The 19,833-nt window shown below is 44.9% G+C and overlaps 1 protein-coding gene and 1 pseudogene across 1 annotated transcript in view; one reads left to right on the top strand and one right to left on the bottom strand.

The window, feature by feature from the left end:
- Positions 1–19,833, top strand: part of LOC117072255 — a 151,820-nt pseudogene that overhangs the window by 87,501 nt on the left and 44,486 nt on the right.
- LOC117072253 (helicase SRCAP-like) overlaps positions 1–19,833 on the bottom strand; it is a 63,220-nt gene that overhangs the window by 41,927 nt on the left and 1,460 nt on the right. The window contains exons 4-5 of the mRNA XM_033192147.1: positions 18,603–18,643; positions 17,415–17,520 (exon numbers count right to left, since the gene is read on the bottom strand). Of these exons, the coding sequence (XP_033048038.1) occupies positions 17,415–17,520; positions 18,603–18,643 (147 nt within the window). The remainder of the gene's footprint in view (positions 1–17,414; positions 17,521–18,602; positions 18,644–19,833) is intronic.

Genomic DNA, 19,833 nt, shown 5'->3' with positions numbered 1-19,833 from the left:
GGGGCCTGTGGAGCTCGAGGCATGTTCTCCTCAAAGATAAATGAGCAGGAAATTTGGCTAGAAAACCACTCAGGGTATTACTCTTTAAAGAATTTTTAGAGGGTCAAAGAGGAATGGGTCTACATGCTCTGTGTATTCCCCACAGATTCTGAGGATGATGTCAGTATCCCTTTGCAGATGTGTTTAACAATTTGACCTGCATTCCTGCCACTGAGCACCAGTGCTTTTCTAATTTGAACTCATTCCAGCTCACGCTGACCCCAGCTCCATGGATCTGGTTACCATTAGCCAAGACTGTCGTCCATACTGTACCCTTTTAAAGAGTCCTAAAAACAGCTCTTCCCCTACTCTTCCAAGACAAGTAAAAACGCCTGCCAAATAAATGGGGAAAAAAGATTCAGAGAGAATACAATTAACATACTATCAAGAGAGCAAAACGTGAAGGGAGAGGAGAAACTAGGAAAATCATATGTGATCTCACACCTATTTCCAAAGCTGGGCTAATATCTTTTTGCTTGTGTCTAAATAAGGCACCACTTTTAAGCTGCTACTGGAAAAAAGAAAAAGAGAAAGAAAGAAGCAGGCCCAAGCTGGGTCCAGTGGCTCACCCCGATAATCCCAGCACTTTGGGAGGCCAAGGCAGGTGGATCACCCAAGGTCAGGAGATCGAGACTAGCCCGACCAACATGGTAAAACCTCGAAAGGAAAGAGGAAAGGAAAAAGGAAAAGAAAAAGGAAAGGAAAGAGGAAAGGAAAAAGGAAAGGAAAGGAAAGGAAAAGAAAAGAGAGAAAAGGAACAGTTGGTAAGATCAAGACTTCTGGCTCAAAGGTCTGACAATTTATCAAAAAATCTGAATTTAAATGGAGACACACTGGACTGTGACATGCAATAAAAGAACTAAAGCAGCATAGCATCTTGATTTGGGTTTCCTTTCCACCCTACATAGCTCCAGTGAATGGAGGAGTGAGCGTGCCTGTGGTGCTCCTGACATATCTGAGGGAGTTCCCATTGACAATGGCCAACCTTTGGGATTTTCCACACATTGGAGGGTCATCGTCCATCTATGCTAACCTAGAATATCCAGATAAAAGCTACTGTTTAGATACTGGAGAGAAAACTGTCAATCCTGAAGGCCCATGAACTGTCTCAGTCTGGGGAGAACACATGTAGGAAAGACTACAGAATCTGATGTCAGAAGCCTAATTTCAAATTGACCTGTATAGCTTTACGATTGTGAGTAATTAACTTACTTTTCAAGCTCTGTTATTCTCTCATCAATGAGAAAAGTGGAGCAAATAGTCTCTCAGATCCCTTCCAATCTTAACATCCTCTGATTTTATGATTAAAGAGTGATACTTGCTGGGTGCAGTGGCTAACACCTGTAATCCTAGCATTTCGGGAGGCTGAGGTAGGCAGATCACCTGAGGTGGGGAGTTTGAGACCAGCCTAACATGAAGAAACCCTGTCTCTACTAAAAATACAGAATTAGCCAGGTGTGGTGGTACATGTGTGTAATCCCAGCTACTTGGGAGGCTGAAGCAGGAGAATTGCTTGGACCCAAGAGGAAGATGTTGTAGTTAGCCGAGATCGCACCATTGCACTCCAGCCTAAGCAACAAGAACAAAACTCTGCCTCAAAGAAAAAAAAAGAGTGATACTAATAAGGCTAAAACTGTGGCTTAACCCCAATAGGAGCCTGCTGGGATTATACTAAGCAAAACTACTCCACACAGAGCCATTCTGACCATGTCCCTCCCTACACCAGCTATCATACAGATATGCACTACCGGAATGAGAAGTCCCTGCTATAGAGAACATTGAGTGATTCAATAATAGACTGATTTAGTCATTGAACCAAAAAATATTTACTGAGCACCTTGTAGGTATTTAGGTATACAACAGAGCAAACCAGACAAAACCCCTTCCCTCATGGAGCTTACATTTTAGTGAAAGAGGAAGAGGAGTCAAATATCAAATAGGAAATATGAGTTGAGGATATATTTTATGCAGAGCAGCCTGGAGACCCTTGATAGCTGACTTTTAAGCCAAAATCCAAAGCAGTGAGAGTGAACCATGCAGACATTAGGGGAAGAATGTTCCAGGCAGAGGGAACAGCAAGGCCCAGAGACAGGACAAGGTCAAGCATGCCTGGCATGTTAAAGGAAACGCCATGAGCTCAGTGTTTATAAAGAGGAGTAAGAGCAGGAGAGTAGCAGGAAGCACAGTGAGCCAGGTAGTAGGGGACCCGATCATGTAGAAAACAAAGTCATTTGAGAGTTTGAACAGAGGGGTAAACATGATCTGAATTCCACTGTAAAAGGATTGTTCTAGCTGCCATACTGAGAGTAGACTGAGAAGGCAGGGTGGCTCATGCCTGTAATACCAACACCAGAGAGGCCGAGGAAGGTGAATCACTCGAGGCCAGGAGTTCAAGACCAACCTAGCCAACATGGTAAAACTCTCTCTCTACTGAAAATACAAAAAATCAGCCAGGCCTGGTGGCTCATGCCTATAATCCCAGCTAGTAGGGATGCTGAGGCAGGAGAATCACTTGAACCCGGGAGGCGGAGGTTGCAGTGAGCCAAGATCACAACATTACACTCCAGCCTTGGCAGCAAAGCAAGACTCTGTCTCAAATAACAAAAAAAAAAAAGAGAGAGAGAGAGACAGACAGTAGACTGAAAGAGGCAAGCATGGAAAGAAGGAAACCAGTTAGGAGACTACAGAGATAATCCAAGTGAGAGATGATGGCAGATGGGTCCAGGGTGGCAGCAGTGAGGAGTGAAGAAGGACAGACTCTGGGATATATTCTGAAGTTGAATCAACCAGACACCGGAGTACAGGATGATCTTGGAAAACCTTGGGACTGTGGCAGAATCGAATGAAGCTAAATGGCACTAAATTCCAACATCCACTGTGAAATCCTGGAATCAGGGATTTGTTGACCTCTGTCACCTATTGTCCCACCCAGTACTTGGCACACAATGGGGATATAAAAAGCCTTCTGTTCTTGAATGAATAAATGTGGAACTGAATATATTACAAAGCCAAAAATCCTGCAGTTTGATAGGTCATTAGGAGATCAAAAAGCATGTGGTACTAGACATATTTTACTAACAGTGGATCCCCTTTCCTGAGTAAATCTATTTTTTTTTTTGAGACAGGGTCTTGCTCTGTCACCCAGGCTGGCAGTGGTGCAATGTTAGCTCACTGCGACCTCCACCTCCCAGGATTAAGCAACTCTCATGCCTCAGCCTCCCCAGTAGCTGGGACTACAGGCATCCACCACCACTCCCAGCTTTTTTTTTGTATTTTAGTAGAGACGGGGTTTCACCATGTTGCTGAGGATTGTCTGAAACTCCTGAGCTCAGGCATCCACCTACTTTGGCCTCCCAAAGTGCTAGGATTACAGGCATGAGCTACCACGCTCAATCTGAATCTATTTCTTTTTATTAAAAAATTACCCTTTATAACTTATTTCCCAGTAGCAAGCAATGAAGCTGACAAACATCCTCACATAATACAGCTGAAAATCTGAAAAACTTGGCCATTTCCCTGAGAGGCCAGATGTAATCACCAAACTTCATACCACCTCAGTAAACTTTCAACTAAAACACAGGGATAAATGTTACACACGTAGTAAGCTCATGTTCTTATAAATAGTAAATCACGCATCAGACACCGTGGCTCACACCTGTAATCCCAGCACTTTGGGAGGCTGAGGTGGGTGGGCCACTTGAGATCAGGAGTTCAAGACCAGCCTGGCCAACATGGTAAAACCCCATCTCTACCAAAAACTATAAAAATTAGCTGCCCATGGTGGTGCACGCCTGTAGTCCTAGCTACTTGGGAGGCTGAGGCATGAGAATCCCTTGAACCTGGGAGGCAGAGGTTGCAGAGAACTGAGATCATGCCACTGCACTCCAGACTGGGCAACAGAGCGAGACTCTGTCTCAAAAATAAAAATAAAGGCATATAGGATGTCACTTACATGGACAGGTGTTCAGGGCTTGTGTGGAGGAGTTGTGGATGAGGACAGAAGTCTACCTGGAGATAATGAAGGCTAACTGGAGTTACTGAATGAAGAAAGAAGGGAAAGAGACAGAAGGAAAAGGGTAAGGGGAGTGGAAGATTCACCTCAGTGTGGAGGTCATCTCTGACTGCTGACAAAGGAAAATGTTGGAGAAGGTCTGAAAATATTGCTAAAGGTTGGTAATTTCAGAAAATCTTGTAATATTTCCTTTACTTTAAAATAAAACTCAGCATCTCAAAGGTTTAGTAGGAGTTGTTTCCCCTCACCCATGGATTTCAGAGTAGTTGTACCATTCAGCCACAGAAAATAACTCCAGTATGAACCACATTTGAATACTACCAATAAAGACATGGGACTCTCCTCCTCTGAGGTTGAGCGCTTCTATTCACTTGCTGCTCAGCCTCCTCTTCTGCCCATCCTCACCTCCTTTGCTGGCATCTATTCCAGATCTGTTGAGAAAGAAAGAAAGGTACACTTAGAGCTCTAATAAAGAAACTAGGCCGGGCACGGTGGCTTATGCCTGTAATCCTAACACTTTGGGAGGCCGAAGTGGGAGGATCACTTGAGGACAGGGCTCCAAGACCAGCCTGGCCAACATGGCAAAACCCCATCTCTAATAAAAATACAAAAATTAGTCGTGCATGGTGGCATGCACCTGGAATCCCAGCTACTCAGAAGGCTGAGGCAGAAGGATCACTTGACCTGGGAGGCAGAGGTAGCGGTCAGCCACGATCGCGCCACTGTACTCCAGCCTGGGCAACAAGATCAAAACTTCATTACCCCAAAAAAGAAAATAACATTATTTGTTCAACAGAGGCGTATTAGATATTTTCTATTAGGCTGTGACATTCGTGTGCAGGCCAGAATTACAGTATTTGCCATTTTAGGAACAGGGCACACATGAACAAACATTAAGGTTTAAAGGCAAATAATAACTGCTATCACTGAACAGTTGAAACGTGGCTACTTCAAACTGAAATATGCTGTGAGTATGAAAGATACACCAATTGTCAACGAAAAGGATATATGCAAATGAAGAATGTGAAATACTTCATTGCGTATTTATTTATAATGATTTCAGGTTGAACTCGAAAATATAAAATTAGGTATGTTGCTTGCATTTGCAGCACACATTGTATTTCTCTTGGATACCACTGGTTAAAGTTCAAAGCTTAATGCCGGGTGCGGTGACTCATGTCTGTAATCCCAGCACTTTGGGAGGCTCAGGCAGAAGGATCACCTGAATCCAGCCTGGCCAATATGGTGAAACCTCGTCTCTACACAAACTAAAAAAACTTAGCTAAGCATGGCTAACTTAGCCGAGATCACACCATTGCAGTCCAGCCTGGGTGACAGAGTGAGACGCTGTATCAAAAAACGGCAGAAAAAAAAAAAAAAGCTTGGGTTATCCCTACACTGCATATGCTCATATTGATAAATCACAGAGTGCCTATACTGAGCTTCTGCAAAAGATTTTTTGGGGAGGTGAACAAAGGAGCAGTTCCATCATTTTAAAAGATTAATTTTTAAAAGCTTCAAGATTAATATGTGCTTTTAAAAAGAATTTCACAACTATTTGTTGTATTTGTTCTTGGCTGAGTAACTTCAGTTGTATTGTGAGTAAGAAATTCTGGTCTGTAAAAACAGTTGATATTAGTACTATAATAAAACATTTAGAAGATATTTACAGGTCTTTCTCACACAACTTTTCACTGGTTAATATTATTATTTGAAATGGAGTCTCATTCTGTCGTCCAGGCTTTAGTGCAGTGGTACAATCTCGACTCACTGCAACCTCCGCCTCCCAGGTTCAAGATATTCTCCTGCCTCAGCCTCCTGAGTAGCTGGGACCACAAGTTTGCACCACAACACCTGGCTAATTTTTGTATTTTTAATAGACACGGGGTTTTGCCTTGTTGGCCAGGCTGGTATTGAACTCCTGACCTCAGGTAATCCACCCGCCTCAGCCTCCCAAAGTGCTGAGATTACAAGCATGAGCCACTGCACCTGGCCAATTTTTTGTTGTTGTTGTTGTTGTTGTTGTTAGAAATTCTTTTTTTTTTTATTTTTATTATTATACTTTAAGTTCTAGGGTACATGTGCATAACGTGCAGGTTTGTTACATATGTATACTTGTGCCATGTTGGTGTGCTGCACCCATCAACTCGTCAGCATCCATCAATTCGTCATTTATATCAGGTATAACTCCCAATGCAATCCCTCCCCCCTCCCCCTCCCCCCTCCCCATGATAGGCCCCAGTGTGTGATGTTCCCCTTCCTGAGTCCAAGTGATCTCATTGTTCAGTTCCCACCTATGAGTGAGAACATGCGGTGTTTGGTTTTCTGTTCTTGTGATAGTTTGCTAAGAATGATGGTTTCCAGCTGCATCCATGTCCCTACAAAGGATGCAAACTCATCCTTTTTTATGGCTGCATAGTATTCCATGGTGTATATGTGCCACATTTTCTTAATCCAGTCTGTCACAGATGGACATCTGAGTTGATTCCAAGTCTTTGCTATTGTGAATAGTGCCTCAATAAACATACGTGTGCATGTGTCTTTATAGCAGCATGATTATAATCCTTTGGGTATATACCCAGTAGTGGGATGGCTGGGTCATATGGTACATCTAGTTCTAGATCCTTGAGGAATTGCCATACTGTTTTGCACCTGGCCAATTTTTAAACATAATCCATTCTGCCATTTTACAGTGAAAAAAATCATTCTGGTGACTTGAATTTTGAAAATAGCAATTTTCAGGCATTCAGGCGAGACCATCTGGATGTCTCCAAAGTCATCTTTTTTGTAAGATAAATATGCAAATGTCACTTTTCCCCCAAACCAGCTCAATTATATTTCTGAATCTTAGATGAACTGTCCCACAGCACAGCCAGAAGCAGATTGCTGTATCATCTTAAACTTTTCCTCTCCCTTATAACTCAGTCCCAACGAATATACACAGATGCACAACCTCAATCAGTAAGCAAGACTCTATCTACTTCAACCAACATTCCTGAGATTTTGCCACTGCACTCCAGCCTGGGCAACAGAGTGAGAATCCACCTCAAAAAAGAAGAAAGAAAAAAAAGTAAAAATGAATTGACTAATCCCTGCTCTGAAGCCACATCCAAACAGAACTCTAAAAAAAGGATTCAAGCAATTTACATGGTGCTGTTTATATATAGATCTCCCTTGCACCTCTACATGTAACATTTAAATATTTTGCAACATGATAGGTGGCAGTGACTCAAAGCTGGGCATGCTGGCATGTGCCTGTAGCCCCAGCTACTTAGGAGACTGAAGCAGGAGGATAACTTGAGCCCAGGACTTCTAGTCAAGCCCAGACAACATAACAAGACCCTGTTTCTTTTCTTTTCTTTTTTTTTTTTTGAGATGGAGTTTTACTCTTGTTGTCCAGGCTGGAGTGCAATGGTGTGATCTCAGTCCACTGCAACCTCTGCTTCCCAGGTTCCAGTGATTCTCCTGCCTCAGCCTCCCGAATAGCTGGGATTACAGGCACACACCACCACACCCAGCTAATTCTGTATTTTCAGTACAGATGGGATTTCTCCATGTTGGTCAGGCTGGTCTCAAACTCCCGACCTCAGGTGATTCACCTGCCTCGGCCTTCTAAAATGCTGAGATTACAGGCGTGAGTCACCACGCCTGGCCAACCCTGTTTCTTTAAAAGGAAAGGTCAGGGAGCTGTCAGGGAGCTCACTGATGAATTATTTTGGCGGTATCAACAACTGCTATCAAACCACCACTATAAAATCCAAAATTATACCTATTCCCCGATCTTTCTCCTTATTTCCAAACTCATTTATCTGTCTCCTCCACCTCCACACCTCAACTTAAATGTCAACTCAAAATAAATTAGTAATTAATTTCTTTGTTCTTAGATTGGCTTTCCTCTAACATCTCAAGACTTGTCTTAAATTCTTACTTCATGTTATTAGCACCAAATCTGAAGGACTCTACTATAGGAACTCTTTGATGTAAGAAACACATGTGTTTTTGAGAAACCACACAAAATGAAATAATTATCATAGCTGTAAAAACAAATATGTCCATAAACAAATAACAGTAAAGGATTAGAAGCTTTCAGTCCCACTAGAGAGTGATGTTAAATAAAATTATTCGTTAATTCAACAAGAAAATATATAAACCTAATTCTCACAAACTTTCTATAAAATAAACAAGAATCAATTGTTGAAGTTGAGAGTGCAAAGTGGAAGTTTTAGAAAGAGGTGAGGCCAACTGCAGAATGTGCTCCTCACATATTCTCAAGACTGCCCAATCACACCCCCTGCCTCCCCATCCCCTTATTCTACTTAATTCTATCCCAGACCTTAACACCTTACATGGTAAATATCTCCTACTTACTACTCATGTTTCCCCACCAAACTGAATGCTCCAGAATGTATGGGACAGTTCCCCACTGCACCTGACTCACAGGTGCCAAATGACTGCAGGATTATGAGGCTGGAAGTAGTAAATATTTCCTTAATACTGGCAGTGGTTCACAGCCATGAAAAAAACCTAAGATTTCCTCTCTCCCTTTCAGGAACCGTAAAGAAAGCAGCAATACTGTCAGAGGCGTTTGAATGAGAGCAATTCGATTTTAAATAGGAGCTGGGTAAAATGAGGCTGAGACCTACTGAGCTGCAATCCCAGATGGTTAAGGCATTCTAAGTCACAGGATGAGGGAGGAGGTCAGCACAATATACAGGTCATAAAGACCTTGCTGATAAAATGGGTTGCAGTAAAAAAAAAAAAAAGCCAGCCAAAACCCACCAAAACCAAGATATCAATGAGAGTGACCTCGAGTTATCCTCACTGCTACACTCCCACCAACAGCATGGCAGTTTACAAATGCCATGACAACGTCAGGAAGTTGTTCTATATGGTCTAAAAATGTGAACCATAAAAGTAATCCACTCCTGGCTGGGTGGAGTGGCTCTCACCTATAATCTCAGCACTTTGGGAGACCAAGGCAGGTGGATCACCCGAGGTCAGGAGTTTAAGATCAGCCTGGCCAACACGGTGAAACCCCGTCTCTACAAAAAATACAAAAAAAAAAAAAAAAAAAAAAAAATTAGTCGGATGTCGTGGTACATGCCTGTGATCTCAGCTACTCAGGAGGCTGAGGCAAGAGAATCACTTGAACCCAGAGGCAGAAGTTGCAGTGAGCTGAGATCACACCACTGCATTCCAGCCTGGACTCTATCTCAAACAAACAAACAAACAAAACAACAACAACAAAAAAACACAGTATGAGAGGCTGGGCATGGTGGTTCATGGCTATAATCCCAGCACGTTGGGAGGCTGAAGTGAGTGGATCACCTGAGGTCAGGAGTTCAAGACTAGCCTGACCAATATGGTGAAACCCCATCTCTACTAAAAATACAAAAATTAGCCGGGCATGTTGGCAGGTGCCAGCAATCCTACCTACTTGGGAGGCTGAGGCAGGAGAATTGCATGAACCTGGAAGGTGGAGGTTGCAGTGATCTGAGACTGAGCCACTGCACTCCAGCCTGGGTAACACGAGCGAAACTCTGTCTCAAAAACAAAACAGTAAGAGAAAACTGGAGCTGAGTCCTACTCATTGTATTTACTTTCCTAAAATAAAACATTATAAAAAACACTACTCAATAATATAATTTAGTTGAAGGCGAAAAAAACAGACTTACCAAATTTTTTTGCAAAAAAGCTGATCCACCATCTTTCTTAATTTAGTGATTCTGGCATACCATACCACCTTCACTATTGAAATCACAGGAATACAAGTTTTCTCAATCTAACGGATTTAATAACTTGGGTTATTAAATATTATTATAAAATAGGTAAAATAGGCAGTATTTTTCTTTTCCTGTGTCTAGTATTTTTTTTTTGAGATGCAGTCTCACTCTGTTGTCCAGGCTGGAGTGCAGTGGCGCGATCTCAGCTTACTGCAAGCTCCGCCTCCCAGGTTCACGCCATTCTCCTGCCTCAGCCTCTCAAGTAGCTGGGACTACAGGTGCCTGCCACCATGCCCAGCTAATTTTTTGCATTTTTAGTAAAGAAGGGGTTTCACCGTGTTAGCCAGTATGATCTCGATCTCATGACTTCGTGATCCACCCGGCTTGGCCTCCCAATGTGCTGGGATTACAGGCGTGAGCCACCGTGCTCGGCACCTGTGACTAATAAAATTTCTAAGATCCAGAATGTATTACTGAAACAATGCTGACACACACTGCACAAAAAAAGGAAGAACCAGACATTCATTAAAGCTAGGAAAAAGCAGAACACAGTATGCTCAAGAACCACTAGCAGGCAGGACACGGTGTCTCACACTTGTAATCCCAGCACTCTGGGAGGCCAAGCCTGGCAGATCACCTGAGGTCAGGAGTTCCAGACCAGCCTGGCCCAACATGGCGAAAACCAAACTCTACTGCAAATAAAAAATTAGGCAGGCGTGAGCTACTTGGGAGGCTGAGGCAGGGAGAATTGCTTGAACCCAGGAGATGGAGCTTGCAGTGAGCTGAGATCACACCACTGCACTCTAGTGTGGGCAACAGAGGAAAACTCCATCTCAAAAAAAAAAAAGAAGAACAGCTAGCTGGTGCCATTTGCTATGGGGAGACTAGGGATATGATCTTGCTGGCAATCCTCCCATTTTAGTAAATCTAAACAGTGTGATTCCATTCTTTTCTGTCCACACTCCACTCCGTAGCCAAAACAAGAAAGAAAATCAATTATATTTCTATTTCTTTCAAAACACATGTAACAATTAAGAGATGATATTCATAGCTCCATATTCTAAAAGGAACCTTCTTATATCCTGGGTATCATGGACATAATAATTATTCCACATAATCTTCTAATCTGACTTAAGACTGAATACCTACCTCCCGAAAAGCTTGTTTATCAATTTGTAAATCTTCACATGTTGAATTCATAAGTCCATGTCTGAAAGGTGAGAATAAACATTAATATTCACTAGGCAATATACAGCAAAGTAATATTCACTAGTGCATATTTTACATTTCATCACTAAGGGTGGCTTTGAAAAGAAAAGACAGGCTGGCTATGGTGGCTCACACCTGTAATCCCAACACTTTGGAAGGCCAAAGCAGACAGATCACGAAGTTAGGAGTTCAAGACCAGCCTGGCCAACATGGTGAAACCCCCATCTCTACTAAACATACAAAAATTAGCCAGGTGCTGTGGCAGGTGCCTGTCATCCCAGCTACTCAGGAGGCTGAGCTAGGAAAATCACTTGAACTTGGGAGGCAGAGATTGCAGTGAGCCAGGATCACACCATTGCACTCCAGCATGGGCAACAAGAGCGAAACTCCAGCTGAAAAAAAATGAAACAAAAACAAAAGAAATATCCCATTACTTTAAGGCAATGTAGATACAGCCAGAATATCTACAGAAATCTGAACCCATAAAGCCATAAAAACATACCAGCTAATATTATTTAATACATATAGTACTAAATGGAAGAGGTAATATTTTCTTTTCTTTTTTTTTTTTGAGATGGAGTTTCGCTCTGTCACCCAGGATGGAGTGCAGTGGCAGTATCTCGGCTCACTGCAACCTCCACCTCCTGGGTCCAAGCAATTCTCCTGTCTCAGCCTCCTGAGTAGCTGGGATTACAGGTGCTCACCACCACCTCACCGGACTAATTTTTGTATTTTTGTAGAGACAGGGTTTCACCATATTGGTCAGACTCGTCTTGAACTCCTGACCTCAAGAGATCCATCCACCTCGGCCTCCCAAAATGTTGGGATTACAGGCATGAGCCACCATGCCTGGCTGGAAAAGGTAATATTTTCCAAACATAAACATTAGTGTAACCTTATTGGACTTATCAAAATAATTTTTTTTAGTAACAGAAGCAGAAGATTCTCCTGAACTGTATAATTTCAGCTAGCATTTATTTACTTAAGATTAAAATAACATAACAGCTATAAAAAGTCAAGAGGTAGCCAAATGTAGTGGCTCATGCCTGTAACCCAAACACTTCGGGAGGCTGAGGCAGGTGCATCACCTGAGGTCAGGAGTTTGAGACCAGCCTGGCCAACATGGTGAAACCCCATCTCTACTAAAAATACAAAAATCAGGCAGGTGTGGTGGCAATCGCCTGTAGTTCCAGCTACTAGGGAGGCTGCGGTGGGAGGATCGCTTGAAGCTGAGTAGTGGAGGTTGCAGTGAGCTATGATCACACCACTGCACTCCAGCCTGGGTGACAGAGCAAGACTCTGTTTCAAAGACAAAAAAGAAAAAGTCAAGAGCATGATGAGTATTAAAATCAGAAAAAAACAATGGTCTATCATCAGAACAGCTCCATTTTTTTGCTATCACTATGTGTTAAGGTCAATTTGCTGAACATTAATATTGGTACTACAGTGTACCATATAAGACATTAGTGCTGACTTAGGTTTAACGTCCTTTGCTGTACAATATACTTGAACATCATACTTATGTTTTACAACAAAAGAGTCTTTCCCTAAGGCAATTACCATTAATACTCCTTTAAAGTTATAAAATGTGGGCTGAGGGGTGGCTCACACCTGTAATCCCAGCACTTTGGGAGTCCGAGGTGGGCAGATCACAAGGTCAAGAGATCAAGACCATCCTGGCCAACATGGTGAAACTACATCTCTACTAAAGTACAAAAATTACCTGGGCATAGTGACACACACCTGTAGTCCCAGCTACTCAGGAGGCTGAGGCAGGAGAATCTCTTGAATCCGGAAGGTGGAGGTTGCGGTGAGCCAAGATTGCAACTCCAGACCGAACAACAAGTGTGAAACTTTGTCTCAAAAAAAATATATGAAATGTGAAGATTGTTTTTATAATTTTACAACACCTGAGCATTACTGTCTTTAAACTAAATAATCTAATAAATCACCGTCACAACAAAAGCCCCACAACATAATCTGTTTCACCTTATAAAAAGCACTGACATTTAGCGTGTGGTAATTCTTTGCAGCAGCCACAGGAAACTAGTATTGTAACGAAGCCTCAAAACCCATCTGAAGGGGCTGGGCACAGTGGCTCATGCCTGTAATCCCAGCACTTTGGGAGGCCGAGGTAGGTGGATCAATTGAGGTCAGGAATTCGAGACCAGCCTTGCCAACATGGTGAAACTCTGTCTCTGAAAAAAAAACACAAAAATTAGCCGGGCGTGGTGGCACATGCCTATAATCTCAGCTACTCAGGAGGCTGAGACATGGGAACTGCTTGAACCTGGGGTGGGGCAGAGGTTGCAGCGAGCCAAGATTGTGCCACTGCACTCCACCCTGGGTGACAGAGCGAGGCTCCATCTCAACAACAAGGACAAAAAAAAAAAAGAAACCCACCTGAAGAAGGTTTCCAGTTCTGTCAACAGTCCCCCACCCAACCCCTCAGAAGCACACACTCCTTTGCTGTGGGCCATGGACAGGAAAAAGGAAGCGCCTCCTCATGGCAGAGGCCTACCCAGCAGAAACTCAAGGGAAGGCACTGCCAGGCCTTTCCTTCTGCCAAGGCCATTTTCTTTCTTTCTTTTTTTATTTGAGACACAGTTTCACTCTGTCTCCTAGGCTGGAGTGCAGTGGTGCAATCTCGTCTCACTTCGACCTCTGCCTCCCCAGTTCAAGCGATTCTTCTGGCTCAGCCTCCCGAGTAGCAGGGATTACAGGAGCATAGCATGCCTAGCTAATTTTTGTATTTTTAGCAGAGATGGGGTTTTGCCATGTTGCCCAGGCTGTACTCAAACTCCTAACCTCAAGTGATCCACCTATCTCAGCCTCCCAAAGTGCTGAGGAGTGAGCCACCACCCAGCACTCACCAAGGCCTTTGATGGCAGGCTTTTTCCAGGTGGCCACACCTTGTCTGGTCTGGCTCTGCCCCACTCTCCCTCTCACCACATTGGAATCCCTCACTACTTTTCAGTAGAGGATAGTTGTGCCCAATCTCAGCTTGATATGATTCAGATCTGCATTTAACTCATGGAACCTGGCTGATCCTCAAGCCCTGGAGAAAAGAAGTGTCTCTCTGCAGGTATGATACAGGATATGCCTGTCCCCAGGACCCTGGGAGAGAGAAGTCCAATGTCCCACCAGGTTGGCAGGGCTGGAGAAGGAAAAGTGTTACGGTGGCCCTAAGACTAAAAAGAGGCAGCAGAGGGAGCTGGACATCACTCCCACTGAACTCATGCCGCTGCCTGAGTGGGGTGAGGGAGCAATGCACCCAAGTGGCAAGAGGGGGCTGAGAGGCGTGGTTCCAAGGAGGCTTCCACCCTCCCTTCCTGCCATGTTACTCTGATCCCGTGCAGGTGAGCATGTCAACTTTGGGCTTAGGGTTGCCACTGCGGCCTGTACTCAAATGCAGCCCCCCCATGGCCATGGTTCCAGGAGTGGGGCAGAGCAGGGAGGAGTCCTCGAGAGGAGAGGCCGGGGCAGGAGGGAGTGGGACTCAAACTCCAGGAGGAGGCCCTTCTCATGGGTCGTCTTTTCCAGCATCTCCTTCCTTACCCCTGGGCTGATCACCTGGTTAAGAACTGAGGCAAGGTTTCTCATCCTCAGGTCTGAAGGGTTCAATTACCGGGTCCAAGTAGCTGGGATTACAGGCATGCACCACCATGCCTGGCTAATTTTGAATTTTCAGTAGAGACACCATTTCTCCATGTCGGTCAGGCTGGTCTCCAACTCCTGACCTCAGCTGATCCGCCCACCTCTGCCTCCCAAAAGTGCTGGGATTACAGGAGTGAGCCACCAGGACTGGCCAAGAAATCCTTGTCTAAAACGGAGCTGGGCTCAGTGGCTTATGCCTATAATCCCAGCACTTTGGGAAGCCAAGGTGGGTGGATCACTTGAGGTCAGGAGTTTGAGACCAGCCTGGGCAATATGATGTAACCTCATCTCTACTAAAATATATATATATATACATATATATACACATACACACAAAAACACACACACACGTGTGTATATGTATATATAAATTAGCCAGGTGTGGTGATGACCACCTATATCCCAGTTTCTCAGGAGGCTGAGGCAGGAGAATCACTTGAATCTGGCAGGCAGAGGTTGCAGTGAGCCGAGATCACGCCACTGCACTCCAGCCTGGGTGACAACAGCGAGACTCTATCGCAAATAAAAAATAAAACAAAAACAAATTCCATTTCAAAAAAAAATGTGGTATGGAAATGAAAATATTGTGTTAAAGACAGTTTCATAGAAAATAAAAGACCACTCAGATACAATAAGATGTCTTTTTAGATGAGTACACTTGTTATTCTTACTTTACACCTAAAGAAACCGGCTCCGAGAATATTATTTGATTGGACCGTGTTGCATTTCTGGACAGTGCAGCTGATATCAGACTTCATAACTGCACTAGCCTACCAGGGTGCTTCTCATAAAGGTAAGAAATGTAAATCTGGCCTAATATACAAAGTTGCCAGGGCAGCACTGGGTCAATTGTACATACAGTACTTCTATGCTCATCAAAGGAAACTTTAAGGGAAGGCGAAAATGCTTCTAGAAGGAAACTGGACACCAGCGCCCTTGCTTGTTGCCTTTGGGCTCTTCCTCTAAGGCCAATAGTGACCTGAAATTACCGACTAACTGTTCCAATCAAGTGGACAAAATGGTACCAAGGTCGTCAACATGAGACAAATTCACTTGAGGACCTCTCTATGTGCTTTGAAAGACAAAACTGCTTTTGTGAAAGATACTGAATTTCAGAAAAACAAAATCATATTAACAACTAATAACACTGTAAAACGATGATGTGTTGAATGCTACTTCAGAAAAACATGTTCAAATCTAGGAAAACAATTTCTGATAGAAAACTACGTGTTGGCTTGGCGCAGTGGCTCACGCCTGTAATCCCAGCCCTTTGGGAGGCTGAGGCAGGCGGATCACGAGGTCAGGATTTCAAGACCAGCCTGACCAACATGGGAAACCCCACCTCTACCAAAAATATAAAAAGTTAGCTGGGCGTGGTGGCTCCTGCCTATAATTCCCAGCTACTCAGGAGGCTGAGGCAGGAGAATCACTTGAACCCAGGAGGTGGAGGTTGCAGTGAGCAGGTGGGCCAAGATTGTACCACTGCACCCCAGCCTAGACAGAACAAGACCCTGTCTCAAAAAAAAAAAAAAGAAAAAAGAAAGAAAGAAAACTACGTTATCAATTATCTATCTATCCAGCTATCTAGAGAAACGGTTTCATTCTATTGCTCCGGATGGAGAGCAGCAGGATGATCATCGCTCACTGCAGCCTTGAGCTCCTGGCTTCAAGTGATCCTCCTGCCTCAGACCCCTAAGTAGCTGTGACCATAGGTAGACACAGTTACACCTGGCTTTTTTGCTTTTTTTGTTTCGTAGAGAAAGGGTTCACTACATTGCCTGGGCTGGTCTCAAACTTTCAGCGTCTTGATGTGTCGCCCAGGCTGGGCAGTGGTGTGATCTCAGCTCACTGCAACCTCCACTTATGGTTCAAGCGATTCTCCAGTATCAGCTTCCCGAGCAGCTGGGACTAAAGGCATGTGTCACCACACCCCGCTAATTTTTACATTTTTTTGTAGAGACCGAGATTCTCCACATTGGCCAGGCTGGTCTCGAACTCCTGACCTCAGGTGATCCATACGCCTCGGCCTCCCAAAGTACTGGGATTACAGGCCTGAGCCACCAGGCCAGGCCGAACACTTTCTCATGTTATTAAATAGCCTAACCCAGGCGGGGCACAGTGGCTCATGCCTGTAATCCTGACAAGTCTGAAGGGCCAAGGTAAGAGTATCAGTGAACCCAGGAGTTTGAGACCGGCCTGGGCAACATAGGGAGATCCCCATCTCTACAAAAAATATAAAACTTAGGCCACACATGCACCGTGCCCAGATAATTTTTATACCTTTTGTAGAGTCGGGGTTTCATCATGTTCCCAGACCGGTCTCGAACTCCCGAGCCCAAGCCATCCTCCCGCCTCGGCCTCTCAAAGTGCTGGGATAACAGGGCCCAACCAGCCTCATGTTTTCTTTAAGCAGTCCCTCCCTGTTGCACACTTGGATGGTTTTCTTTTTTGTTTTTTTAGACAGGGGTTACCTCAGTCTTGCAGGCTACAGTGCTGTGGTGGGGTCACAGCTCATTGGAGCCTTGAACCTTGGAGTTCAAGTAGCTGGGAAGCTGAGGTGGGACCAAAGAGATGGGGTCGCGCCATGTTAACAGGCTGCTCTTGGCCTGAAAGGATCCTCCCACCTGGGAAGAGACCGGACAGTTTTCTATTTCTGACTCACATAAACACTGTGCTGGGTGGGAGTTTGTCAACTACCCTTCTCCAGCCAGCAACACACATGACCCGAAGAGGAGGTCCGGGTTACCAGGCTCCACTGCGAGGAGAAGACTGACCAACTTCAGACAGTATACCGTCTGTGACGTCGCGGAAGGCCCGCGCCTGTGACTTCGCCGAAAGTGCGCGCCTCTGACGTCACTGAAGGCGCTCCCTAAGATGTCACTGAGGGCGCACCCCTATGGCGTCACAGAGGATTGCCCCTCACGTGCAGCCAATCGGAACTCCAGGCCGGGCTGCTGGGCTTCCTGGAGTGCGCATGCGCAGGCGAGCAGCCGCAAGATTTAGTTTCACCGGTCTTCCTCTGAGCTGTTGAGGATGGTGGATGAAGAAATACACGCACAGACAGGTGATTTGCCCAGAGCTGATGAGTGACAAGCCTGCTCTCAGGCCGTGTGACTCCTAGTTTAGCGCGTTTTTTTGTTTTTGTTTTTTTTTTTGGAGAGAAAGTCTCACTCTGTCGCCCAGGCTGGAGTGCAGTGGCACGATCTTGGCTCACTGCAACCTCCACCTCCCGGGTTCAAGCGATTCTGCTGCCTCAGCCTCCCGAGTAGCTGGGACTACAGGTGCCTGCTAATACACACATCTAATTTTTGTATTTTTATTGGAGATGGGGTTTCACCATGTTGGCCAGGCTGATCTCAAACTCGTGACCTCAGGTGATCCTCCCGCCTCGACCTCCCAAAGTACTAGGATTGCAGGTGTGAGCCACAGTGCTTGGCTGTTTTTTTGTTTTTTATTTTTTTTTTTGTTTTTTTAAATAGAGATGGTTAGCCACATGTGGTGGCACACACCTGCTGTCCCTCCTTCTAGGGAGGCTGAGGTGGGAGGATCACTTGAGCCGAGGAGGCAGAGACTGTAGTGAGTCAAGATCATACCACTGCACGCCAACCTCGATGACAGGGTGAAACTCTGTCTAAAAAATAAAAAATGATATAGGGTCTTGCTCTGTTGCCCAGGCTGATCTTGAACTCGGCCTCAAGCAATCCTCCTGCCTCAGCCTCCCAAAGTGCTGGGAGTACAGGCATGAGCCATTGCACCTGCCCTGGGAACTTTTTGCTGGGAGAGGTTTCTCTTATCTGTCCTGGCTTCAGGAGGGCAGGACCCCAAACCAAGGGTTTGTTCAAGTGGACAGCATTTTGGGAATGAAAGTGGGGTCAGTACTCGGGGTGGAGCGGAGCTGGCTGTAGCCTACAGGGCCTGCTGGAGCCTAGGACAGCACTTCATGGGGAAAGCTTGGGCCTTACCTGCCCAGGATCTTGTTGGGCTCATAATTCTCATAGAAGTTCTGTGTGGAATGAGAGTCCGGCAGTGCCTCATCCAGGTCATGCTCAGATCCTCAGCAGGGGAACTCTGGGTGGCCCTGAGAGGGAACTCAAAGAAGCTGTCAGCCCTCCTGACCCAGGGGGTGTTCTCCTTGGGGCCTGGAACTGTGTCTCAGTCATCCTTACATTTGGCACCACACTGGTCTATAGTGAATATTCCAAATAAATGTTTGTGAATTAAGGCCGGGCGTGGTAGCTCACACCTATAATCCCAGCACTGTGGGAGGCTGAGGTGGACAGATCATTTGAGGCCAGGATTTTGAGACCAGCCTGGCCAACATGGCGAAACCCCATCTCTACTAAAAATATAAAAATTAACTGGGCATAGTGGCTCACACCTGTAATTCCAGCTTCTCAGGAAGCTGAGGCACGAGAATCGCTTGAACCCTGGAGGTGAAGGTTAACCAGTGAGCCGAGATTGTGCCACTGCACTCCAGCCTGGGCGACAGAGCCAGACTGTCTCTAAATAAATAAATAAATAAAAGCCCGGGTGCGGTGGTTAACACCTGTAATCCCAGCACTTTGGGAGGCCAAGATGGGCGGATCATGAGGTCACGAGATTGAGACCATCCTGACTAACATGGTGAAACGCTGTCAGTACTAAAAATACAAAAAATTAGCCGGGCGTGGTGGCAGGCACCTCTAGTCTCAGCTACTCATGAGGCTGAGGCAGGAAAATGGCATGAACCCAAGAGGCAGAGCTTGCAGTGAGCCAAGATCGTGCCGCTGCACTCCAGCCTGGGCGATGGAGTGAGACACCAGCTCAGAAAAAAAAAAAAAAACAGTGAGCAAATCCAAATGAATCTCTGGTGATATTAGAATACTTATTTGGGAAAAAAATTTTCCCACAATTTATATTAAGCAGACAGCCGGTTACATGGTAGTTTTTTAAATTTTCTTTTTGATAACATCTGAAATGCCTGGCAGAAAGGCTGGAGTTCGGGGCAGAGAGAATTTTAAAATGTTAGGAGCTTTGCCCTTTGAGGAGCTGTCAGAATTGGAGAAAAAGCATCCCAGAAATTGTAATCAGGAAAACAGGATTCCAGCTATCCACAGCGTCCTAGCTGTACACCAGCATCACTGGATGAGGGATGCCTATGTGCACGTAGCCCTTGGTTTCTGACCTGAAACAGTAGCAGCCAGGCTGACTTGG

This window comes from Trachypithecus francoisi, unplaced genomic scaffold (genome assembly GCF_009764315.1).
Source record: "Trachypithecus francoisi isolate TF-2019V2 unplaced genomic scaffold, Tfra_2.0 Lachesis_group4, whole genome shotgun sequence".
Classification (NCBI taxonomy): Eukaryota; Metazoa; Chordata; class Mammalia; order Primates; family Cercopithecidae; genus Trachypithecus; species Trachypithecus francoisi.
The sequence above is the reverse complement of the archived record's forward strand: the minus strand, read 5'-3'. Positions and strand labels throughout refer to the sequence as shown.